This window comes from Thamnophis elegans, chromosome 12 (assembly GCF_009769535.1).
Source record: "Thamnophis elegans isolate rThaEle1 chromosome 12, rThaEle1.pri, whole genome shotgun sequence".
Taxonomy (NCBI): Eukaryota; Metazoa; Chordata; class Lepidosauria; order Squamata; family Colubridae; genus Thamnophis; species Thamnophis elegans.
This window is the reverse complement of record NC_045552.1, coordinates 3,989,567-4,014,670: the sequence shown is the minus strand read 5'-3', so window position 1 is coordinate 4,014,670 and position 25,104 is coordinate 3,989,567. Positions and strand designations below refer to the sequence as shown.

Below are 25,104 nucleotides of genomic sequence, written 5' to 3'. Positions count from 1 at the left end.
TGTTGAAAGTGACAACGACCCCCCCAAAAAAGTTACTGAGTTTTGCCTCATTTTTTTATAATAGCTTTCTTTCCACGTGTGGTTTCAGTGAATCACTGCAGTTGTTAAGTTAGTAACTGCGTTGTTAAGTGAACCAGGCTTCCCCATTGAGTTGGCTTGTCAGAAGGTCGCAACAGCGGATCACGTGATTTCCCCCCCCCCAGGGACAGTGCAAAGGTCGTAAGTATGAAGCCATTGCCAAGCGTCTGAATTTTGATCATGTGACCATGGGGATACTGGAAAATGTCATAGAAGGGCCGAGGTGGTGCAGTGGTTAGAGTGCAGTACTGCAGGCCACTTCAGCTGACTGCTAGTTGGCAGTTCGGCGGTTCAAATCTCACCGGCTCAGGGTTGACTCAGCCTTCCATCCTTCCGAGGTGGGTCAAATGAAGACCCAGACTGTGGGGGCGATATGCTGACTCTGTAAACCGCTTAGAGAGGGCTGAAAGCCCTATGAAGCGGTATATAAGTCTAACTGCTATTGCTATTGCTATAACTGTGAAAAATTGCCACATTTTTCAGTACCATCGTCACTTGGAAGGGTCGGTAAGTGAAACTGTTGTAAGTTGAGGACTCTCTGTAGTTGAGAAACGAGGGGCTGGTTGTTTCTTCACCGCTCTTGAACGTGGATTTTGAGGTGGATTCTGGGATTGCACCAGTCATGCTTCGTAGGTTTCGAAAGGAAAGGAGTGGAACAGATGAAGGACGAGATTATCATGCTTACTCATCCTCTGGACCGTGGTTAAACCTTGAATCAGAGTTTTCCCAGAAAGCCACGGGTGTTAATCTAGGCAGGGAAGCTAAATTCCCAGACGAAGGTGACAGCCCAATAAATGCTTTGGTTGGTTGGTCAAGACAATTATCCACAGTAAATATTGTCCCATAAATATTAACAGAAGTAGACCTTAACCTGTTTCTCAATCTTCTTAATTTGGGACATGTGGAATCTGCAGCATAGAGAGGTCACCAATTGGTGGCCCACAGAAAAATTATTTGCATTTTTTATATTGCACTAAATCAGGGGTCCTCAAACTATGGCCCCTGGGATGGATACGTGCAATAAATGCTTGCGTTGCTGCAGAGAGTCTCCCCCTTTGGGGTCTTTCTGTGCAGGTCGAAAGGGGGCAGAAATTCTGACTTGGGGTCTGCTTAAGCCTCCTGGTGGGGGGCTTTGGGTGAAGGCTGGAGGGAAGCACTGCTGGTGGCGAAGAGCCGGAGGGCCTCGTTCCAGTGGGACGGCATCATGGCCTGGAACTGGCTGACCATCTCAGCCTGCTGAGCCTCCAGATGCCAGTAGCTGGCTTTGCACTCCCGCAGGCCTTCCCTCTGCTTGGAAAGCCCATGCTCCTAGTCCTCGGTAAGGTGCTTCTGCTGAGCCTCCTTCTTGGTTAGATCCAGTTTGAACTGAGCCAGCTGTTTTGCCAACTCTTTCTCATGGTGGCCTGCTTAGCTCCAGCAACTGCGTCCTGTTGGGGCCCTAAGGAGCCCGGGCGGGCAGGCGAGGAGTGACTGGCAGGGGAGGGGCAAGTAGAAACCAACGAGGCACCCCTCGACGTGGCTAGACAAGTGGACTTCAACTCCCAGAATTCCCAAGCTGTCTCTGGGAATTCTGGGAGTTGAAGTCCCTACCTCTTAAAGTGGCCCACGGTTGAGAAACACTAAAGAAGAATTAACATCCTCCAATTTTCTTGAGGTAGGAGTGGAAAAGGAGTCGAGATAAAGAATACATCATTTAATTTAATCATCCAACTCTCCGGTTTTGTCAAAACCTTTTGATTCAACTCTTTCTTCCACTTACTCTGGTTTGGCTCCTCCGAGAAACCATTAAAAACCCTTGTGAGTTCAGCTCAGCCTTGGGTAGGCAAGACGGAGGCAGGTGTTGCCTACCGTAGCAGATCTTGAGGGCTAGAAACTTGCCAAGTCCCTTTTAATTAAGGCTGCGCTTCCCTGCCCTTCTGCAAAAAAACTCCAGCGCGCACGCCAAGCCGCGCTCTGATCCACGTTAGCATAATTGTGCATTCAAATACGGATTTTTCTCCCTCTTCTCCCCCCATGGAGATACGAGGGAAACAAGCCTGCTTGGAAACAGCAGATCGGGGGGGGGGGGGGAGACGAGCCAGCCGTTCCCACATCTGCCCTCGTTTTTTAACTTGTTCCTTTAAAAGGGAAAAAGAGAGGCGGGGGGAGAAGTCCCTTTCCAGAGACACATGCGTAAGCTGAATTCTTAATGCTTCCACTTTACACTCGATCTGTTTTCTTATCAAATTAAGCAGCCTTCATTCATGCTGTCCAAATTGCCGTGACTGGAACACAGGACTTAGGATGGGAATGTCACTTCCCATTAGGGAGAGACTTGGCGGTGGTTCGTTCAGCTTGCCGGGATAAATTGTCCTGAGCCAGGATGGGCCGCTTAAAATAAAAGGAAGCCAACACGAAACACCCCCCCCCCACCAGAACAATCCCCTTTCGGAATGCAGAAACTGAAAAGGAGGAGGCTTGGATAGCAGGAGGGGAGGTGGGGGTGGAAGGACTTGATAACTATATATATATATATATATATATATAGATAGATAGATAGATAGATAGATAGATAGATAGATAGATAGATAGATAGATGATAGATAAATAGATAGATGATATATATATATGTATATGCATATGTATATGTATTTGTTATATTTGTGCTGATAAATAAATAAAGGGAGACTAGTATAGATCTATTTCAAGCTATTTAGCTCTCATCAGCTAGCCATACCCTATATATATATATAGCCATACCATATATATATATATATTATTTTTCCAGGGGGAAAAAAATCCCCCAAAGTGCTTCTTGTCTGCATCCTTAGCAAAATCTTCCCTTCAGAGCAGAATTGTCTAGCAAAACCTGCCTGGAGCTTTTCTCTTCGCTGTAGCTTTTTTTTCCTTCCCTTCCTCCTGGAATGCAGAATAACATAATTACGGTCTATTTTTAAAACTGTCCTTCCAGAAAAGAAACTCAGGACTGCTGGGGCAAAGCAAAGGGAAAGGGGGGGTGGGAGAGACACACGCCATCTTCTGCTGCCAATTATGGTCTGTCATCGTGCGGGGAGGCTGGAGACGAGGCTGGCAACTTGTGAATCGTGGCTTCCGAGTTATCGTTTGCCCAGGATGAGAGGAGGGTGGTGGTGGTGGAGGGAAGGGGGGGGGTGCTATATCTTCCAGCCTTTATTAGCTGCTTAATTTGCCTTTCGGAAACCATTTAATTGGTGGTCCGCAGGAAAAAAATATTTGCTTTTTTTATATGGCACTAAATCAGGGGGTCCTCAAGCTACGGCCCCTGGGGTGGATATGTGCAATGAATGTTTGTGTTGCTGCAGAGAGTCTCCCCCCTCCGGGGTCTTTTTGCGGGGGGCACAAATTCTGACTTGGGGTCTGCTTCAGCCTCCTGGTGAGGGGCTTTGGGCGAAGGCTGGAGGGAAGAGCCGCTGGTGGCGAAGAGCTGGAAGGCCTCGTTCCAGTGGGACGGCATCCTGGGCTGGAACTGGCTGACCATCTCATCCCGCTGAGCCTCCAGGCACCGGTACCTGGCCTTGCACTCCCGCAGGTCTTCCCTCTGCTTGGAAAGCCCATGCTCCTAGTCCTCAGTGAGGTGCTTCTGCTGAGCCTCCTTCTGGGTCAGATCCCATTGGAACTGAGCTGTTTGGCCAACTCTTTCTCCCGGGGGCTGCTTAGCTCCTGCAACTGCTTCCTATTGGAGCCCTAAGGAGCTCCGGCAATTGCGGGTGGCTGGGAGCGAATAGAGGCCCGCGAGGCGCCCCTGGACGTGAGTGACATCAAGTTGGCCCTGCCCACCCAGTCACATGACCACCTTGCCACGCCCGCCCACCCAATCATTAGGCAGATCATATTAGTGGTCCGCGGGGATTTAAAATTATGAATTTAGTGAGGTTTTTTGTGAATTTAGTAAATTTAGGGGACCCCCTCATTTAGATGATGCTGTTCCTTAATGGAGGAATTCCTGGTGTGTGTGGGGGGGCAATCTTGACTGCATGGGATGCAGCTGTATTTGCACCCATGTTAAACCTTAAAAGCCCCCCCCCCCAGCTTAAACCTTAAAAGCGCTTCAAAACTACCCCTTCCCCGAAGAAGAAAGAGATAAGGAGAGGTGGGTGGAAGGGAGAGAAAGAGAAGGGGAGAGGGTAGGAAGGGGAAGAGAGAGGGTAAGAGTAGGGGAGAGGTAAGGGAAGAAAGAAGGGGAAGGAGAGGAGGAAGGAGGGAAGTAGAGAAGGAAGGGAGAGAGAAAAGAAAAGAGAAAATAAGGTGGTGTCATAACAGGAGCTAGAGATGGTAAACAAAGCAATCCAAACTGTACCTTATAATCTTTTAAATGGAATAACAAAAGTATAAGAATGGCAAAGAAAAAGAATAACCATGTGAATGTATACCTAGAATTGTATGTAAGAGAATAAATGTTAGTAAGAATATATAGCACAATATAGATAAACAATATTTGGTTATAAATAGCTGAGTATAAATAAATATAGAATAGTACATAAAAATGGATAACGAATAAGGGGACCATGAACGCAAGATAGAAAGGTATAGAAAGGAAAACACTAACTGCAAAGAAACCGATACAGAACTGCTGTATGATATACAATGGAACTTCTTGTTCCTATGTTGTCTTAAGCCATGTGTCTGTTTCTGTTGATGTGTTTATGTGTTTAAAATAAAAATTTATAATAAATAAATCAATAAACAAACCTACCCCTTCCCTCCCTCCATTAAAAATCCCAGATATAAAATAGTCACAACTTTTAGAACAAATGAGAAACCTGCAGCTGCTTCCACGGCTTCGTCAGGTCTGATTGTCCCAGGGCAATGTGGATGGCCTCTTGGCCTCCTTTCCTTTCTCTTTCAGTTTCCTTCCTTTCTGCTTAGCGTGCTTGGCTCGGCCCGACCGGTGTGGATGGACACGAGACCCAAAATCCAGCAGCCACCGCCCAAAGGGAGAGTTAACTCAACTTCGAATCCCTGAGTTTAAAGGGGCATGGCTCTCTCCCCCCCCCGCAAAAAAAAACACCCCACCCTGAACCTCCAGACGGCTTAACGCTGCTTATCTTGCAAAATTTGAAGTATTCTCTCTATCTCCATATGTCCAGACGAAAAGAAAATCTTGTCCTGCAGTTCAGCCAGTTCATATGAACTTGCAAATGAACTTCCCTCTCCAGAGCCGAGATGTTAATACAGGGGCAACTCCGTACTCTTCCTCTTGTGGGGTTCATTGTCGTCTTTCTCCCACCCATTTGAAAATGTGCCAGGTGGTTAAACCACACCGGATGTTCTGTCCTTGGTGTCTCTTTCTCCTTCTCTCCCTCCAAAACACCCCCCCAAAAAACCCTCTTTATTTCCCCCTCCTTCCTGCTCTCTGCATTGTTCTAAGCTCTCTTTTTTTTCCTCTTCTGTTTTGAAAAGCATCTTCTGAATCAAACAGGAAACCATCTGTTTGAAAGGGAGGAACAATAGAATATTAATAATATTTTTTTAAAAAACTGCCAAATAGGACTGAGCTTCCCAAAGGCTTACCAGGTAACCTTTGAGCCTCTCTATCCTGGAGCACACAGGTGTTCTCAGACCCCCAAATTCACTTTGTTTCTTTGGTGCAGATTGATGGCCTTCCTGTATCTCTGGTCCCCCTCCCTCCCTCCCTCCCTCCCTCTCTCCCTTCCCATTTTGCAATGCATGGAAAACCACAACTGGATTTTGCATGCACCGAGTGCTTGTTTCGACTTCTGCTACGGGCTCCCTTGCACATCTTCTGCAATATTTTCCCCCCCCTCTCCTTTCCTCAAATTGGCCTGACTTTTTTCTTTTTGCAAAAGAAAATTAGGGTAAAGAAGTCGTGAATTAAGCGTTTTGCATCGTGTGTCGAAATCCTTCGGCTAGGAGAGAAACTCTGAATAAAGGGCAGATCTGAGAAGGGTTGACCGTAGCAAAGAGATCCAGTCTAAAGCATTCGGCGCTGAAATGTTAAAATCGGCAATCTTTTTCTCCCGTAACTCAATAACAGAATAACCGAGTTGAAAGGGACCTTGGAGGTCTTCTAGTCCAACCCCCCCCTTTCTTCTAAACCTATACCTTTTCAGACAAATGACTGTCCGGGCTCTTCTGGAAAACTTCCAGGGATGAATTGTTGGAAGAAATGCCCTTCGGAGTTCAATTCCAAGTGGGGAAAAAGAGACTGGATTCATGGAAGGTTTATTGATAAAACAGGATCACATGGCTTGAGATGATGGGGGGGGAAAAGAGAAGAGATGCTGTTTTATGGCCTATCTGGGCTATTGAATTTGAGTTCGTATTCTGATCGGTTGTCCGACTCCCGTGGGGCCATGCAGGGGCAACTCTGTAGGCTGTCCTGAGTCCCAAGCTTGGTTGACTCCTGCTGGGTGATGCTGTAATGAAAGAGCTTTGGGATTCCTATCACGCCTGAAGGAGGTAGATCTTTGTTATGTAGAATAGACTGGCCCAGACATTAATGGCCCATTGACAAAGGTGGGAGGGGTGAGTTTCTGCCTCCCTTTTAGGGGAACTATTCTGCCCTTTTAATATTTCCTAAAATATTTCATTTTTCTACGTAGGAGAAGGGTGGGTGCTAATTTCCTACATGAGCATTCACAACTTCTGGAGGCAAACTGTTCCACTGGTTAATTTGTTCTCACTATCAGGAAATTCCTCCTTAGTTCTAGGTTACTTCTCTCCTTGATTCATTTCCGTCCATTGCTCCTTGTTCTGCCTTCAATCGCTTAGGAGAATAGTTTGACTCCCTCTTCTTTGTGGCAACCCCTGAGATATTGGAAGACTGCTATCATGTCTCCCCTGGTCCTTCTCTTCATTAGACTGGACATATCCAGTTCCTGCAACTGTCCGTCCTATATTTGAGCCTCCAGCTCACTGATCAGCTCCCCCCCCACCCGGCATTATCCTATTTCTTCGGCCCGTTTCATTTTTTTTGGGGGGGGGGATCCCTGCCACTTAAGGACTTTGGATGGCATCAAATCAGAGCATCTCTGCCAGTGGTAGGTTTCAAAATTTTTTGGAACCTCTTCTGTAGGTGTGGCCTGCTCCCCAAATTCCTCAGCCAGCCAAGCTTCACATGATAAGTGAAGAGCCAAGGTGGCGCAGTGGTTAGGGTGCAGCACTGCAGGCCATTTCAGCTGACTGCTATCTGCAGTTCAGCGGTTCAAATCTCACTGGCTCAAGGTTGACTCAGCCTTCCATCCTTCCGAGGTGGGTGAAATGAGGACCCGGATTGTTGGGGGCAATATGCTAACTCTGTAAACCGCTTAGAGGGGGCTGAAAGCCCTATGAAGCGGTATATAAGTCTAACTGCTATTGCTATTGCTAAGTGCATGGCTTACAGTACCGCATTCTCCTTGTTCCTTTCCGAATCTGTCCTTCCAGATTAAAACCTGGAGGTGGGCATTAATTTTAATGAATGGCCCAAATTGGTTTCGCCCCCTGTGCTGACTTAGGCTTATGTGCAGATTCTTTCTGACAAGGATGGAGGGCAGAAGCAGCCCCCACCCTCCACCTTAAGGGAAGAGAAGAAGAAGGGACTTAACAATTTATTACAACCTTATTTTGTACCCCCTCCGTCTCTCTCTTCTGAATGGCAGTTTCAAGCTTTTCTGAGGCCAACATCCATTTTCACCATGCAGTCAACCCAGTGGTGCTAAACGAAATGGGCACTCTGTGTGTGTGTGTGTGTGTGTGTGTGTGTGTGTTAAATGGAGCGCAGCCTGATCCGTTACCGTAATAATGGGACTCAAATAGTTGTGCTAAGAGATCCTTCCCCCCCCCCCCCCGCGAATCCTTCTTGCTCCGTTCTGTGCCACGGCCTGGAGAAGCCGTCCCCCTCCTGTGGGACGCAGCCTGCTAAATCCTTTGCAAAGAGCCTACATCCTCCTTTGAAGCTCCTTCGGATGCCAGGCGGGCAGCCGTGCCCCATCCACTTCCCTGGAAAGTTGAGAAGGTTTCACTTGGCAGGCCACTTGCTCTGGCACCCAAAACTCCCTTGGCTTACCAGGATTTTGGGAAAGGTCCTTTTTGATAGATTGAGAAACTGCCTGCTACAAAACGACGCCAGTTTCTAGCATCAAGGCGAGCCAGTTTGGTCTAGTGGTTAAGCTACCAGGCTAGAAAGCAAGAGCCTATGAGTTCAAATCCCGCTCCAGGAGATTTGGGGCTAATAACGAGGAGACAGTGAATGTTAGTCCTGTCTTAGGGAATGTCAGTTGGGTGTCTTTGGGCCAATCACCGGGAGACAGTGAATTCTAGTCCCGCTTTAGGAATGAAAGCCAGTTAGGTGTCTTTGGGCCAATCACCGGGAGACAGTGAATTCTAGTCCCGCTTTAGGAATGAAAGCCAGTTAGGTGTCTTTGGGCCAATCACCAGGAGACAGTGAATTCTAGTCCCGCTTTAGGAATGAAAGCCAGTTAGGTGTCTTTGGGCCAATCACCGGGAGACAGTGAATTCTAGTCCCGCTTTAGGAATGAAAGCCAGTTGGGTGTCTTTGGGCCAATCACCGGGAGACAGTGAATTCTAGTCTCGCTTTAGGAATGAAAGCCAGTTGGGTGTCTTTGGGCCAATCACCGGGAGACAGTGAATTCTAGTCCCGCTTTAGGAATGAAAGCCAGTTAGGTGTCTTTGGGCCAATCACCAGGAGACAGTGAATTCTAGTCCCGCTTTAGGAATGAAAGCCAGTTAGGTGTCTTTGGGCCAATCACCGGGAGACAGTGAATTCTAGTCCCGCTTTAGGAATGAAAGCCAGTTGGGTGTCTTTGGGCCAATCACCGGGAGACAGTGAATTCTAGTCTCGCTTTAGGAATGAAAGCCAGTTGGGTGTCTTTGGGCCAATCACCGGGAGACGGTGAATTCTAGTCCCGCTTTAGGAATGAAATCCAGTTGGGTGTCTTTGGGCCAATCACCGGGAGACAGTGAATTCTAGTCCCGCTTTAGGAATGAAAGCCAGTTAGGTGTCTTTGGGCCAATCACCGGGAGACGGTGAATTCTAGTCCTGCTTTAGGAATGAAATCCAGTTAGGTGTCTTTGGGCCAATCACTGGGAGACGGTGAATTCTAGTCCCGTCCTAGGAATGAAAGCCGGCTGGGTGTCTTTGGGCCAATCACTGGGAGAGTGTGAATTCTAGTCCCGTCTTAGGCATGAAAGTCAATTGGGTTTCTTTGGGCCAATCACCGGGAGAGTGTGAATTCTAGTCCCATCTTAGGCATGAAAGCCAGCTGGGTGTCTTTGAGCCAGTCCCTCTCAGGCCAACCCACCTCACAGGGTTGTTGTGGAGAAAACAGGAGAAGGACAGCGTGTTGGATAATATTCACTGCCTTGAATCTTTCTTTAAAAGGTGGGATATAAATAAATAAATAAATAAAACCAAGCCGCTGGCATCTTTAGGACCCATAAGAAAACAATCCTTGCGCCCAGAGTTTGTTCGCCAGGAGGAGAAACTGATCTTGGAACCTGGGGTGGGTTCTCAGTGCTGCGAGAGATCCTGGATGGCCGCAGGTCGGAGAAGCTGCAGTTGCGCTGCGCTCCGCCAGGGGGTTGGACTAGATGACCTCCCGGCACTCTGGGATGGCAGAACCTAGGCGGTCAACTTGATGGGGTTTAGCCATGTTCCCTCCCTAGAGAAGCACAAACCGTCTTCATCCTTAGCCTCCCTTCTCTTAAATCTCAACTTTGATATCGAGAGGGGCGTCTGTATCAATATTTTAAATAAATAAATATTGACTGCTAACCAGGGTTTGGGGGAGCAAGCTGCTTTTCCACCCACAACTGGGGGGGGAAAAACATCCTGCCAGATGTTTACTTTCATAACCAGGCAATCAATCCAAGGGTTTGTTGTGACTCCGCAGAGGTGACATCCTGCTTCCCTTGAACCCGTGGCTCCATGCAGAGCCTGGACAATGCGGGGTTTCGTTTGAAGCGGCTGTGCCACGCCGCCACACCTTTCTTGAGCATTGGGCAGGTCTACTCGGCTGGCTGAGCTGCCTTCCCTTCCATTCGATGATGTCACCCTTAAATGACGATCTTACTGGTTTTAATTCAGGAAGTGCCAAGATTAAAAGTTCCTTTGTAATCCAGGCTGCAATGGGGAGGTGGGTGTGAAGCCTGTTTTCTCTTGGGATCTAAACCTTGGCCACTTTAAGGTGGGTGGACTTCAACTCCCAGAATTCCCCAGCCAGTATTGTTTCTCAACCTTGGCCCTTCAAGGTGGGTGGACTTCAACTCCCAGAATTCCCTACCTAGCATTGTTTTCTCAACCTTGGCCCTTCAAGATGGGTGGACTTCAACTCCCAGAATTCCCCAGTCAGCATTGTTTCTCAACCTTGGCTCTTTAAGATGGGTGGACTTCAACTCCCAGAATTCCCCAGTCAGCATTGTTTCTCAACCTTGGCTCTTTAAGATGGGTGGACTTCAACTCCCAGAATTCCCCAGCCAGTGTTGTTTCTCAACCTTGGCCCTTCAAGGTGGGTGGACTTCAACTCCCAGAATTCCCCAGCCAGTGTTGTTTCTCAACCTTGGCTTAGTTAAGATGTGTGGACTTCCAACTCCCAGAGAGTTGAATTCTGGGAGTTGAAGTCCACTCATCTTAAAAGTGCCCATGGGTTTAGCCAATGAATAAATATAAGCAACATACTAGGCTGCCCTGTTGCAACTTACAAAAAGTTCACAAAACACCTTTGCTGAAAGTATGGCACAGCATCAGTGTCTTAATTTGTCCCGGCAGCTGGAGAAACACCCATTATTTCAATTTAAGTGGCAGTGCCACAAAGGAGGAGTACAAAGTTCACTAAAAGATCATGGTAATAATTAAAGACTTAGTTTATATGAGATTCATATTCACGTCCATTCTCACTGAGGAAATGGCTTTGGGTCAGCCCAAACTATCTCTCAGGGTGGGGAAGAGTTGAAAAGCAGGTTAGTTGATTGACTCAGGTGTGCCAGCCTCTGTACCCATTAGCCTGAAAGTGTTTTCCTTTTTTAAATTAATATTTGCAATTAACAGTTGAGTCCTTGGGAGGCAGGAGGCATAATATTATCAACGACTCTGGACTTATAAGGGAAAAAGTACAGCATAAAACCATCTGCCGATGTACTTAAATGGACTTTTTAACCATCAGCTTGTAAAAAACCGAGATGGTCGTTGCTTTCTTCCTTAATTTTGGCATCAAGAGCCTTTTTAATACGGAGAATTTGAACCCTTTTCTGAAATTCGGAAGAAGGGGGCCCAAGAGATGCACATTTCACAGCATTGGGGCCACCACAGAGAAGGCCCTGATACACACAATCAGTTTAATGTTGCTTTTATATATATTTCAATGAATAGCGTTCTTATTAGCCGAGGTGGCGCAGTGGATAGAGTGCAGTACTGCAGGCTACTTCAGCTGACTGCTAGTTCTGCAGTTCAGCTGTTCAAATCTCACCAGCTCTGGGTTGACTCAGCCTTCCATCCTTCCGAGGTGGGTTAAATGAGGACCCGGATTGTTGGGGGCAATATGCTGACTCTGTAAACCGCTTAGAGAGGGCTGAAAGCCCTATGAAGCGGTATATAAGTCTAATTGCTATTGCTATTTCCATTGGTAGACGTAAACTATTTATGTAAATAAGAGAAAAGGGATTGGGGGTGGGGGAAGCCCTACCAAACTATATAGAAAGAAGCAGATAAACAAAAATAGAAAAGATGAAGACAACGATCTGCAGCCTGTAAATATTAAAAAAAATAGGAGAAATACAATCTTAACCAAGCAGAAGCATATACGGGTAGTCCTCAAATTACAACTGACCATTCAAGGTCACAGCGGCAAAAATTGACTTAAGGACTCTTTTTCACATGTACAGCCATTTGCAACGTCCCCATGGTCATGTGATCAAAATTTGGATGCTTGGCAACTGACTCGTATTTATGACGGACGGTCACAGTGTCCCCGAGGTCACGTGACCCCCTTTTGCGAACTTCCAACAAGCGAAGTCGATGGGGGAAGCCAGACTCGCTTAACAACCGTCTTACTGACTTGACAACTGCAGTGATTCACTTAACAACGAGTGGAAAGAGGGTTTGTAAAATTGGAGCTCACTTAAAAACAACTGCGTTGCTTAACAACGGAAATCTGGGGCTTAATTGTGGTCGTGAGCCGAGGACTATTTCATAAACCTTCTTTTATGACAATAAAAGGGTTAGTTTGAAGGGAGAGAGTGACCCTGTACGTCAGTCTGAGACTTTAGATCCTGTTTTTGCAATAAAGTGGAACAATCTTTTTAATTGCTCTCTTTGCTTTGGGCATTTGGTGTTCTTCCCAATTTACTAGGGTTTCAGTGTGTTAATTCAGCGTCTCATCAATATGTCTAAAGCTTTTTTTCTGCTCTCCAAAAAAAGATATTAACCATAAGGGGAATTGTAGGACAAGCCCAAGTCATGTGTGTCTAAATAGGATGGTTTTAAGCAGTGGTGGTATCCAGCCAGTTTAGACCGGTTCGAGCGACGCGGTAGCAGCGACCTACGGGTGGGTCTTCATTTCTTTGGGCATCCCTGGTGCGATCATTATCTTTTAACGACCCCAATAATCCCTTGCGGGGTGGAGTCTGGGCAACTGAAGGGAGCTGAGTGTATACTGGCCGGATGCCTTTCATGTCGCCATTGCGGAGTTATATCCAGCAGATATATATTCTCATCGTGCCCAGAGAGAGAAATATCTGCCTCTACCTAGGATCGAACTCACCGCCTCCTGATTGTGAGGAGAGAGTTCCACCTCCAGGCCACCACATCACTCAATTCCTGGTGAGGTGAACTTGGCCGTTGTTTGCTTGACCCGCTTTGGGGTTTTAGTGCGTCATGTGAATCCCATCCGTGTCCAGATTTGGCAAGCGCAGCCAAATCGTTGCTCCTTTAGAACAGTGTTTCCCAAACTTTTGACATATGTGTACCCCTTCTATAATTTTCGTAACGCTGAGTACCCCTCATAAAAAACATATGCTTTAATAAAAATCAAAATATATTTATTTTTTATTTTTTTGGTACATACGCAAAATAAATGAAAGTTATATTATAAAGAACATTTAGAAAGATAGGAAGGTGAGGAGAAAGGAGAGGAATAGGAGAGAGGGAAAAGCAGAGGAAGAATTGGAGGGAATGTAAGAGTAGGAGAGAGGGGAGATAAGGGAGGATGAGGGGAAGGGTAAAGGGGAGGAAGGGGAAGGAGAGAAGGGAAAAGAGAGGAGGAAGGAAGGAAGGAGAGAAGAAAGAGAAGAAAGGGGGGAGGGAAGGAGGGAAGGAAGGAGAGAAGGAGGGAAGGAAGGAGGGAATGTAGGAGAGAAGGAAGGGGGGAAGGTAGGAGGAAAGGAAGGGGGAAAGGAAGGAGAGGAGGAGAGAAGAAAGGGAAGGAAGCAGGGAAGGAGGAGAGAAGGAGAGAAGAAAGGGGGGAGGGAAGGGGGAAGGAGGGAGGGAAGGAAGGAGAGTAGGAGAGAAGAAAGGAGGGAAAGAAGGAGGGAATGAGGAAGAAGAAGTAGGAATGTTGTAAGATAAGATGGAATGGGATGGTAAAGTAATTTCAAGTATATTGTCAACTGTAGGGGAAAAATTGTTATAAATACATATTATTAATAACAGTTATGAGATCATATCATATAATTGTGAATGTGTATATGAAATTAATAAAATTTTCATATATACAGGTTCGATTCCCAACATAGGTTCGATTCCCAACATAGGGTATGGCTAGCTGATGAGAGCTAAATAGCTTGAAATAGATCTATACTAGTCTCCCTTTATTTATTTATCAGCATAAATATATATATATATATATATATATATATATATATATATATATATATATATATATATATATATATATATATATATATATATATGTGTTATAGTTATGCTGATAAATAAATAAAGGGGACTAGTATAGATCTATTTCAAGCTATTTAGCTCTCATCAGCTAGCCATACCCAAGTTTGGGAATCGAACCTGTGCTCCATTGCCTCCCAGGCAGGGAGTTAACCATTTGAGCTACAGAGAACGACTCCTTATCAGTCAGCCAGGGTGGGAGGTATATACTTAAAGTCACAACCCCTGGTATGCCCAAGTATGGGAGGAAGGTCACACTTCCACTCTCTGTCATTAGGCTCGTCACAAGAGACCATCCAGACAGAAACCCAATATTTTTTACTGTTGCCTTTTTGTTACATTTGTTATATTTATGCTGATAAATAAATAAAGGGAGACTAGTATAGATCTATTTCAAGCTATTTAGCTCTCATCAGCTAGCCATACCCAAGTTTGGGAATCGAACCTGTGCTCCATTGCCTCCCATTATATATATATATATAAAACATTTATTTGATTCAATGAGAAGGATGAAATTGTTTATCTTGAGATGACAGATCGTCATAATTTGGTTCCCTGGTTGTTAATTTTAATCTGAGATGCGGTTCCACGTCCAATAGTCTGTTCCTTTTTTTCGACTTAATGTCTACAAATGCAGAAAAAGCAACTTCGCATAAATATGAAGTACCCCCACCAAACTCTTCCCGTACCCCTGGGGGTACGCGTACCACACTCTGGGAAACACTGCTTTAGAAGATAAAATAAAATCCTGAGGTAAAAACTCTCCTGGGTTGCCTTCAAAAGTGCTTCTCGGTTACCAGAAAGCGACAACGGGCGGGAACTTGACCCATCACTCAACAGTCTTTGTGTTTTCCTTCTCTAGTTGCCCTTGCCCAGCAAGTGACGGTCCGCCATGAGGTCACCGGGTACCTGGGGAAGAGAGTGGTTCTGCCCTGCAACATTGCGGTAACTGGACCTGACATGAAAGTCAGCCAAGTGACCTGGGTGAAGGAGGTCGGAGGTCGGAGGCAGAATGTGGCCGTCCACCATCCAGTGCATGGACAAAACTACCCGATGGAGAAGAACAGCAGGCGGATCAGCTTCTCCACACAGTCCTTGACGGACGCCTCGCTGATCATTGAACACCTCCTCATGACGGACGAGGGCACCTACTCCTGCGAGTTTGCCACCTATCCCAACGGCAACGAAGTCGGCACTACCAACCTGATCATCTTAGGTAAGAGCCAAGGCCCTTGCCTTCCCTCGGCAGGGGAAAGCCCTCCAGCTAATACTTTGCAGGGTTCACACCCACCCACACCCAAAATGACGTCGTGGACCACTGAGGTTGCGGTGCGTGGAGGAGCTCATAAGGCGTGGCTCCACACCAGTGGTGGGTCCCAGATCCCGTTGCAACCGTTATGGTTGGAACGGGCCCTCCGTTGTGCACATGTCTGCAACGCTCCAGCTGCTCAGCGGAGCATCGCGCAGGGAATGTATGCGCCATGCGCGCACGGAAGCGCCAAAGGCTTAAAGGACGGGTAAGGAGCGCGGGTGGGCGGGTGGGCAGGCCCTCTAGAGGACCGTACCGGAACGGTACCTGGTGCTCCGTGCGGGCTCCTGTACGCCCGTACCGGGCCGTACCTCCTGAAACCCACCACTGCTCCACGCCTTGGGTCAAGTTGCCGATGGTGGAATTACCACCAACCCAGTTTACGCCGCATGGGAAGGCAAGGCAGAGAAAAAACTATTTTTAATGGCAATTTGTGACCCTGCAGGGCTGGGATGGTCCCACAGGTGGCACGCAAGCGATCGCCCCAGCTCAGCTCCACTCCACGCATATGCGCATGCCTCCCGCTGGCCACCTGATTTTCAAGTCTCTGCCATGCACGCACAGAGGCGGGGAGCATGCAGGAGACACGTAGACATGTGGGATTGGGGGAGCACAGAGTGGGTGTGGCATTCCCCCCTCCCCACAGCCCCTTTTTGGTCCCAGGAGGCTGCAGGGATGCCATCTAGGCCCAAAATGGGGCATAGGGGGGAGGGGTGTTGTGCACGTATTGCTTTCGGCAAGTGCCAACCAAAAGATTAGCCATCACTGCTGTAGGGGAACACAGAGATAAGGTGTGTGGCCACCCTTGGTAAAACATGAACTTAGCCCACAGTGGTGGGTTCTGGATCCCGTTGCAACAAGTGCGGTGCATCGGGGCCTGGCATCCTCCGCATGAACGCATCCGTGCAGCACCCTTTACCTCCTGCGACGCTCCAGCTGCTCGGCAGAGCCTTGCTCAGGCTGCATGCGCGGAAGTGTCAAAAGAGCTCAAGTATCGGTAAGGAGTGCGGGTGGGTGGGTGGTTCCCTCCGGACCACCATACCAGAAGGGTACCTGGTGCTCCCGGCAGGCACCAATACGCCCGTAACCGACCACGGATAGCCCAGGAAAACAGGGAAGCATGAGAAAAGCTCAAAATTGGCCCGCTTTGATTCTCTTTGGTCGATACAGGTAGTGAAAGCCATAGGTTACTAATAAGCAATCAAATTATACTAGGAAACAAAACAATATAAATTTTGAAGATACAAGCAACATGGTCATAGTCATCAGTGGGGAGAGATAGGTACTAGCTTTTAATTTAGGAAGGAAGGAAAAAGGGAAGGAAGAGAAGAATAACAGTAACACAGACTTAGTAAATTATTTGACTGTTGTGGGAATTAGTTGTTTAGCAGAGGGATGGCGTTTAGGAGGAAAAAAAACTGTCCTTGGGTCTAGTTGTTCTGGTGCAATAGGACAAAACAACAATAGCAATCGGTTAAATACACGAATGGCTGTTTGAGAAAGATAATTTTAAAAGGCCTAGAGACAAAGGAACACCCTCTCTTCTAAAGACCCTCCCAACCAGCCTTAGAGTTTATTCCTTCATTTGCTGAAGCACTCCAGCCTCGCCCCGAGAGTCCCCTGGTGGTTGTGGGCCCCTTCAGCCCACTGACTCCCCAGCGCGCGGAGCCAACCACATCTGTTTCTATGCCCCCTGCATCTGGTACTCAAGTGTTCCTCACGGTTTTGAATGACTTCCCAGGGGCTGTTGTGCGCTGAAGCAGATATGCTAGGTCATGCATTCGAGGATTGCGAGAGAGAGAGAGAAAGAGTGGGAGAGAGAAGGAGAGAGGGAGAGAGAGAGAGCGCGGCCATGTCCCCATTCTTTCAATTAATTACGGGCCATTCATTTATTGCACGATGAACTAGGCTAATGACACTTAGTAATAGTGGAGGAGCAAAATACCACCACCCCTGCCCCCCCTCCCCCAAAGGCTGGAGTCTGCTCAGATCTTACACTACTTCAGATTCACTCTCCAATATCTGCGGGGAGATTTGGTAAAGGGGTACTCTTTCAAGTTAAGAGTAGAATTAGATGAATAGAATAGAATTAGAATAGAATTAGAATGGAATAGAAAATAGAATAGAATAATGAATAGAATGGAATGGGAAAGAAGAGAAGAGAAAAGAATATAGAGAAGAGATGATAAGAGTAGAATAGAGTACAGAGGACAGAAAATAGAATAGGATGGAATGGAATGGAATAGGAAAGAATAGAAGATAAGAGAAGAGAGTAGGGAATAGAATTAGAATGGAATAGAAAATAGAATAGAATAGAACAGAATAGAATTCTTTATTGGCCAAGTGTGATTGTACACAAGGAATTTGGTGCATATGTTCTTTCTTTCTTTCTTTCTTTCTTTCTTTCTTTCTTTCTTTCTTTCTTTCTTTCTTTCTTTCTTTCTTTCTCTATCTATCTATCTATCTATCTATCTATCTATCTATCTATCTATCTATCTATCTATCTATTTATTTATTAAATATATTTATATGCTGCCCAATCCCGAAGGACTCCGGGCGGCTTACAAAAAATATAAGAAAAAAACACATAACGATAAAGAAAACAATTTAAAAACAACAAACACCCTCATACATTCATTCTAGTCGGGGCTGGACCTCAACAGTGAGGTCAACAGCCCCAGGCCTTCAATGTACATAAAGAAACAGAATTGATCATAAGTCACTTTTTTTTTAGTGCCCATGTAACTCTGGATGATTGCTAAATGAACGGTTGTAAGTTGAGGACTACATGTGATGTAGAATTACCAAGGGGGAAAAAAATCAGAGGTTGGGGGGGGGGGCAACGCCCGCTTGAAAATTTTGAGATTTTTGAGAACTTGCAAAAGTTTTCAGCAGTTTGGGGGTAGAATCCCAACCTCCATCTTATTTTCCCCCTCCCCCTGTTTTTTTTAAATGACCTACAAAACTAAGGTATCTCCTGAGAATGAGTTTGCCTAAGTTGCAATTACGAAGATTATAGGGATTTCTGCCCTTTTGTGCTGTGCGTTCTACGCAGAATTTCTTCTGGCCCTTGTGATTACAGGGCAATCGGTGGGAAACTTCCAAACGCCTCCCTTTTAACTGGAAATCCCATTCATTTTCGTTGCAAGAATAGCAACCCCTCTAGGACTTTATGATTACAGAACTTTTCTCTCCGAGATAGAATGGCACCTCTGGGTGGGGAGAGCTGGCAAAGGATGAGAAAATGGTAGAAGAGGCCCTTGTTTGTTGTAGTCTCCTTTCCTCCCCCCGCCCCAATGTGTTTACGCCGTGCAAAATTAATTGCAGACGAAGGTCCCCTGGACACTAGCTTTGGAACTAGCATTGGGGGTACTTCCCCACCCCACCCCCCATGCCTGAAGTGGGGCACGGCTCTTCAGAGAGATTAGGTGGTGCAAGGAAAATATTAGGCTCCAATTATAACTCATAACTTCTGGCCAGGGGTGGGTTGGGTGCATAATACCCATAATTTAAACCAAGGGTGTCCAACCTTAGCAACTTTAAGATTTGGGGATTTCAACTCCCCAAAATTCCCCAGTCAGCATGCATGGACTTCAACTCCCAGAATTCCCCAGTCAGCACACATGGACTTCAACTCCCAGAATTCCCCAGTCAGCATGCATGGACTTCAACTCCCAGAATTCCCCAGTCAGCATGCATGGACTTCAACTCCCAGAATTCCCCAGTCATCATGCATGGGCTTCAACTCCCAGAATTCCCCAATCAGCACGCATGGACTTCAACTCCCAGAATTCCCCAGTCAGCATGCGTGGATTTCAACTCCCAGAATTCCCTAGTCAGCATGCATGGGCTTCAACTCCCAGAATTCCCTAGTCAGCATGCATGGACTTCAACTCCCAGAATTCCCCAATCAGCATGCATGGACTTCAACTCCCAGAATTCAGTGCAATCAAAGTTCTTGTATCTACAACATTGTCCCGGGTTGAGTAATGCTTCTCGTACAACCTGGTCTTAAGAGTCACGTATCTTCTGCCAATGCGACCTTCCCACCAATGCAACCTCTTGTTTCTCTTCTAGCCAAGCCCACCAGTAGTGCTGAGCCCGTGGAGGTCAAATCCAGCAACCTGGAGCAGCCCGTGGCCGTGTGCACATCCAGAAACGGGAAGCCGCCGGCTCGCGTCATCTGGCAGTCGAAGCTGACTGGCAACTCTAGCGTCAAGCAGACGAATAACTCCGACGGCACCGTCACCGTCACCAGCCACTACAACCTGATCCCCACCAAGGAAGCCAACGAGCAGCAGATCACCTGCCTCGTGGAACACGTGGCCCTGCCACAGATCGAGTCCTACCCAGTCCAACTTTCCATATTGTGTGAGTTGGTTGGGGGGGGGGGGTGCCGCTGCTTTGGGGGCTGCGGGAGGTTGTGCCTGGGAGTTCATTTCTGGGTTAGATCTTCAGGAAGGCAAGGCAACACGCTTCCCATTCCCGACTTGTATTTCTGCCCCTCAATGACCATCCTATGTGATAGGCTGGACTGAGAGAGAGAGAGAGGGAGGGAGGGAGGGAGGGAGGGAGGGAGGGGGAGAGAGAGAGAGAGAGAGAGAGAGAGTGAGTTTATGCCGCGAGGACTCTAGGCTAGTTCCCTATTTCCTCCCTCCTTCCAGGCAGTTCCCCAGCACCTGTGGTTAGACCAGGAGTTAAGGATGCTTGGGGTGGAGAAAATCGGACCTTTGGCAGCAGTTAGGCCAGGGGTCTCCAATCCCCGGGACGTGGCCCACTACGAGCCTTGAGTTGTCCGGAACCAGGCCGCAAAAGTTCTCTCTTACACACACACAGTCAGTCCGCAAAGCCGGGAAGGTTGGGGAACTCTAAGCTTGGCTGTCTGCCGCAGCTCATGTTCAAGGAAAGAAAAGGGTGGGTGGGTGGATCTGTGCATGGGGATTCCTTCAGCCAAATGTGAGCTTTTTTTGACGGCTTTCTCCGCAGATGCTCCTGAAGTTTCCATAGAGGGCTACGACGATAACTGGTATTTGACCCGCAATGATGTCATCCTTGTTTGCAACGCGAAGGGGAATCCCGCCCCGGTAGATTTCTCCTGGAGCACGTGAGTCCTACCTAACCTTTTCCTGTTTTCCCTTCGTCCGCACCGTCCCAATACAACACAGTTGTCAGCCTGGAGCATGGAGGGAGGCCACTCTGGCCCCTTTACCACCTGTGGACTTCAACTCCCAGGATTCCTGAGCCCGCATGGAAGTTGGTCCTGGGAGTTGGCTCAGGGCTTCTGGGAGTTGAAGTCCACAGGTGGTAAAGGGGCCAGAGTTGCCCACCGCTGGGCCAGTGGAAATGTTTTTCCTATTTCCTTATATTGTAGTATATTCTATATATTACATTTGTTTGTCTACTTGCCTGCCTATGTCCGTCCGTCCGTCCATATCTATCTGTCTGTCTGTCTGTCTGTCTGTCTGTCTATCTATCTATCTATCTATCTATCTATCTATCTATCTATCTATCTATCTATCTATCTATTATCTCTATGTCTATCCATCTATTATCTGTCTGTCTGTCTGTCTGTCTGTCTATCTATCTATCTATCTATCTATCTATCTATCTATCTATCTATCTATCTATCTATCTTTCTATTATCTCTCTGTCTATTATGTCTGTCTATCTATCTATCTATCTATCTATCTATCTATCTATCTATCTATCTATCTATCTATCTATTATCTATCTATCTATCTATCTATTATCTCTCTGTCTGTCTGTCTATCTATCTATCTATCTATCTATCTATCTATCTATTATCTCTCTGTCTATCCATCTATTATCTGTCTGTCTGTCTGTCTGTCTGTCTGTCTATCTATCTATCTATCTATCTATCTATCTATCTATTATCTCTATCCATCTATTATCTCTCTGTCTGTCTGTCTGTCTGTCTATCTATCTATTATCTATCTATCTATCTATCTATCTATCTATCTATCTATCTATCTATTATCTCTCTGTCTATCTATCTATTATCTCTCTGTCTGTCGATCTATCTTTCTATCTATCTATCTATCTATCTATCTATCTATCTATCTATCTATCTATTATCTATCTATTATCTATCTATCTATCTATCTATCTCTATCTATCTATCTATCTATCTATCTATCTATCTATCTATCTATCTATCTATTATCTCTCTGTCTATCTATCTATTATCTCTCTGTCTGTCTATCTATCTATCTATCTATCTATCTATTATCTATCTATTATCTATCTATTATCTATCTGTCTGTCTGTCTGTCTGTCTGTCTGTCTATCTATCTATCTATCTATCTATCTATCTATCTATCTTTCTATTATCTCTCTGTCTATTATGTCTGTCTATCTATCTATCTATCTATCTATCTATCTATCTATTATCTATCTATCTATCTATCTATCTATCTATTATCTCTCTGTCTGTCTGTCTATCTATCTATCTATTATCTATCTATCTATCTATCTATCTATCTATCTATCTATCTATCTATTATCTCTCTGTCTATCCATCTATTATCTGTCTGTCTGTCTGTCTGTCTGTCTATCTATCTATCTATCTATCTATCTATCTATCTATCTATCTATTATCTCTCTATCCATCTATTATCTCTCTGTCTGTCTGTCTGTCTATCTATCTATCTATCTATTATCTATCTATCTATCTATCTATCTATCTATCTATCTATCTATCTATCTATTATCTCTCTGTCTATCTATCTATTATCTCTCTGTCTGTCTGTCTATCTATCTATCTATCTATTATCTCTCTGTCTATCTATCTATTATCTCTCTGTCTGTCTGTCTGTCTATCTATCTATCTATCTATCTATCTATCTATCTATCTATCTATTATCTCTCTGTCTGTCTATCTATTATCTCTGTCTGTCTATCTATCTTTCTATCTATCTATCTATCTATTATCTATCTATCTATCTATCTATCTATCTATCTATCTATTATCTCTCTGTCTATCTATCTATTATCTATCTATCTATCATCTGTCTGTGTCTACCTACCTACCTACCTACCTACCTACCTACCTACCTACCTACCTTATCTATCTGATTCCTGGATTTTCTTTATAGCTTAACCGGTCTTGCTTGATTTCCTAGGTCCAATGGGTCACTTCCGAAGTCGGTAGAGGTTCAGGGTCAGCGCCTCTTCGTGAAAAAAGTGGATTACTCTGTGAATACCACCTTCATCTGCCAAGCCACCAATCGCGTCGGGCGGGTTTCGACACACCAAATCATCCTCGTCCGAGGTAAGAGCTGTGGGCCTTTGCAACCTTCGCCGTGTCTGTGTGGGGCTAATGGCGTGTGCGGGATGAAGATGAAGCAAGATTTTTGGTGCCACTTTTGCTGCGCGGGGTGGGAGGGCAGGCATGTTGAGCCAATCCCGCTTGGTACGCGTCCAGAGTCTCATCAAATGCATGGTGGAATAATCAGTGTGTGTGTTTTTTTTAACCTAATCTGGGGGATGCAAATATTTGAATTCTTCCTCTTCTGTCACAAATTCAACGTGTGGTGCTTTGCGCAAAAGGACGGTGTGAGGTTTCACTAGTCCAATGCATGGAGCCAGATGCATTGTGGGTGCAGAGCAGTTTGTGGGGAGAAAGATAGCTGGGGAGCCTCACATGTGGGGCGAACGGTGCTTTTCTCGACCCTCTGATACCCTAGTTTCTCTTTTGATGTTCGGGGCCCCTTGGTCCCCTGCAAGACATGATGAGAGTGATGATGATGATGATGATGATGGTAGATGGCAGGGTCCCAGAGGACCCCCCGGCCTTCCCTTTCCTGGATCCAGTTGAGGCTCTGCCCCTTCCCCAGTGCTGGTATTACTAACAACTGGCATTTCTCGGAGTGACTTCCCCGTCTTCCTTTCTTTACTCAGACCAGCCAGTGAAGAGTCAGAGCCGCAACGTTGGAGCCCTGGCCGGGGGTATCGTGGGGGGGATCCTGGCCCTGGCAGTTCTGGGGATCATAGTCTTCTTCATCCTGCACCGCCGGCACCCCCGAGCTTCCAAAGGCTCCTTTGACTCCAAGACACGAGTCTTTGGCAACGGCACTTCTCAGCCCCCGACGCACGACTTCACCGAGCTCGACCGGCCGCTGAAACCTGCTACGGGCCGAAAACTGGAGGAGGACGATGACGATGACGATTACAGAGAGGAGGAGCGCGAGGAGCGGCGGCACCCTCCCTATGGCTACGCCCCGCGGCACCGGGAAGACGAGGGGGAACGATTTGACCAGCTGGGCCCAATCCTGCGGTTCAGCCCTGACCCGCACGGCTACGACTACGACGACATGGAATCGCAGCACGACGGGTCCATCATCTCCAAAACGGCAGTCTACGTGTGAGTGAGCTCGGTCCGGACAGCCGTTCTGGGGAACAGCAAGAGAACAAAGCTCCCTCCCAAAGACTCTCGAAAACTCCCTGAAGGATTTTTAATGTTGTTTTGTTTTTTTTAAACTTACGGACTCTGCCCACAGCAGCCCTCCTTAAGGAATGAGCGGCAGCTGCCAGGGCAGGTGGGCATTGGAGGAAAAAACCAATGGGGTTTGTCCCTGAGGAAAAAGAAAACTGAGGAGAAAACTATCAAGGCCTTCGAAACTGTCCCTTCTGAAGAAATCTTTTCGGTCCCGCTGCCTTAGAAGGATTTTAAAATCTTTGTTTTTAATGTTGGAGGAGATGGCAAACCAGATGGTAATACCTGGCACTCCGAGCGGTGCAGGAAAGGAATGAAACTGATCCAGCATCCTCGTGAAACGGGACCTTCCCTGGTGAGGGACGGGAGACTCCGATGCCCTCTCCGACGGGACTTCCCTGAGAATTGGTGCTCTCAACTTTGATTTGCAAGAGACTCGGCTGCTTTCAAAGGCCGGGCTTCCCCCCGGCTGTCCCTTGATCCAGGAAAACTGGGACTTCAAATGTCCTGTGTTGTTGTGTTTTATAGCATCCTGGGAGGGTTGGGGGAAATGAAGGAGCCCTGTGGCGAGATCTCTTTTTTTAAAAAAAAAAAACTCCAGGGTTTAAGGAATTATCCGGGAATTGCTTGAGGTTGTCCGTCTTGTGGATTCCGTGGTTTGGCTGTGTGCCACGTCCTCCTCCCATCGCTACAACGGTCTCACATGGAAGGCTGAAAGGGGTGGCTCTCCCGTAATGGGAACTGAGCCATTTCTTGGGTCGCCCATGTTCACACGCTACCTTTGTGCTCTTCTTTATGTGTCCTCTCTCTGTTGTCTGTAAATAGCCAAGCTTTAAAACAAAAACAAAACAACAGCAAAAAGCACAAAGAGATATTTTCATACTAGGTTTGGCTGTGCCTTCCCTTGTCCTTCCCCCCCCCCCCCCCCCCCATATCTCAACATCAATTCTGCCTTTGCTTGTGTGTAATTAAATGCTTTCTCAAAACCTACCTCTTATCTTTCTCGCTGGCTCCTCTTTCAAACTTGGATGGGTGCCTGGAATGGTGTAAAAATAAATATCAGCATTGCCGGAGGTGAAATTGAAATGGTTCTTAATAGAGTGACAAGAGAGGCTCTTGTCTCGACCTTATTAATGTTTGGCCCGTTGCACTTGGATTTAGAAAGCGGTGATGGTGCAGGAATCGGTTGCAAACGAAGATGTCCTGGGAGGTCAGCCGGAGAAACGGCTATGTTAAGACGAGGGGTGGGGAATTGTACGTGGCCCCTTTAAGATTTGTGGACTTCGACTCCCAGAATTCCTGAGCCCAGGCTGGGTCAGGAATTCTGGGAGTCGAAGTCCACAAGTCCTGAAAGGGTCATCGTTCCCAATTCAGGTGTAAGAGAAAATGACAGCC

At 46.5% G+C, this 25,104-nt stretch overlaps 1 protein-coding gene across 1 annotated transcript in view; it reads left to right on the top strand.

Moving 5' to 3' along the window:
- Positions 1 to 24,782, top strand: part of LOC116515687 (nectin-1-like) — a 53,647-nt gene extending 28,865 nt beyond the window's left edge. Inside the window, exons 2-6 of the mRNA XM_032227848.1 lie at positions 14,808 to 15,161; positions 19,332 to 19,625; positions 20,241 to 20,358; positions 22,397 to 22,545; positions 23,175 to 24,782. Of these exons, the coding sequence (XP_032083739.1) occupies positions 14,808 to 15,161; positions 19,332 to 19,625; positions 20,241 to 20,358; positions 22,397 to 22,545; positions 23,175 to 23,641 (1,382 nt within the window). The 3' untranslated portion in view covers positions 23,642 to 24,782. The remainder of the gene's footprint in view (positions 1 to 14,807; positions 15,162 to 19,331; positions 19,626 to 20,240; positions 20,359 to 22,396; positions 22,546 to 23,174) is intronic.
- The last annotated feature ends 322 nt before the right edge of the window (positions 24,783 to 25,104 follow it).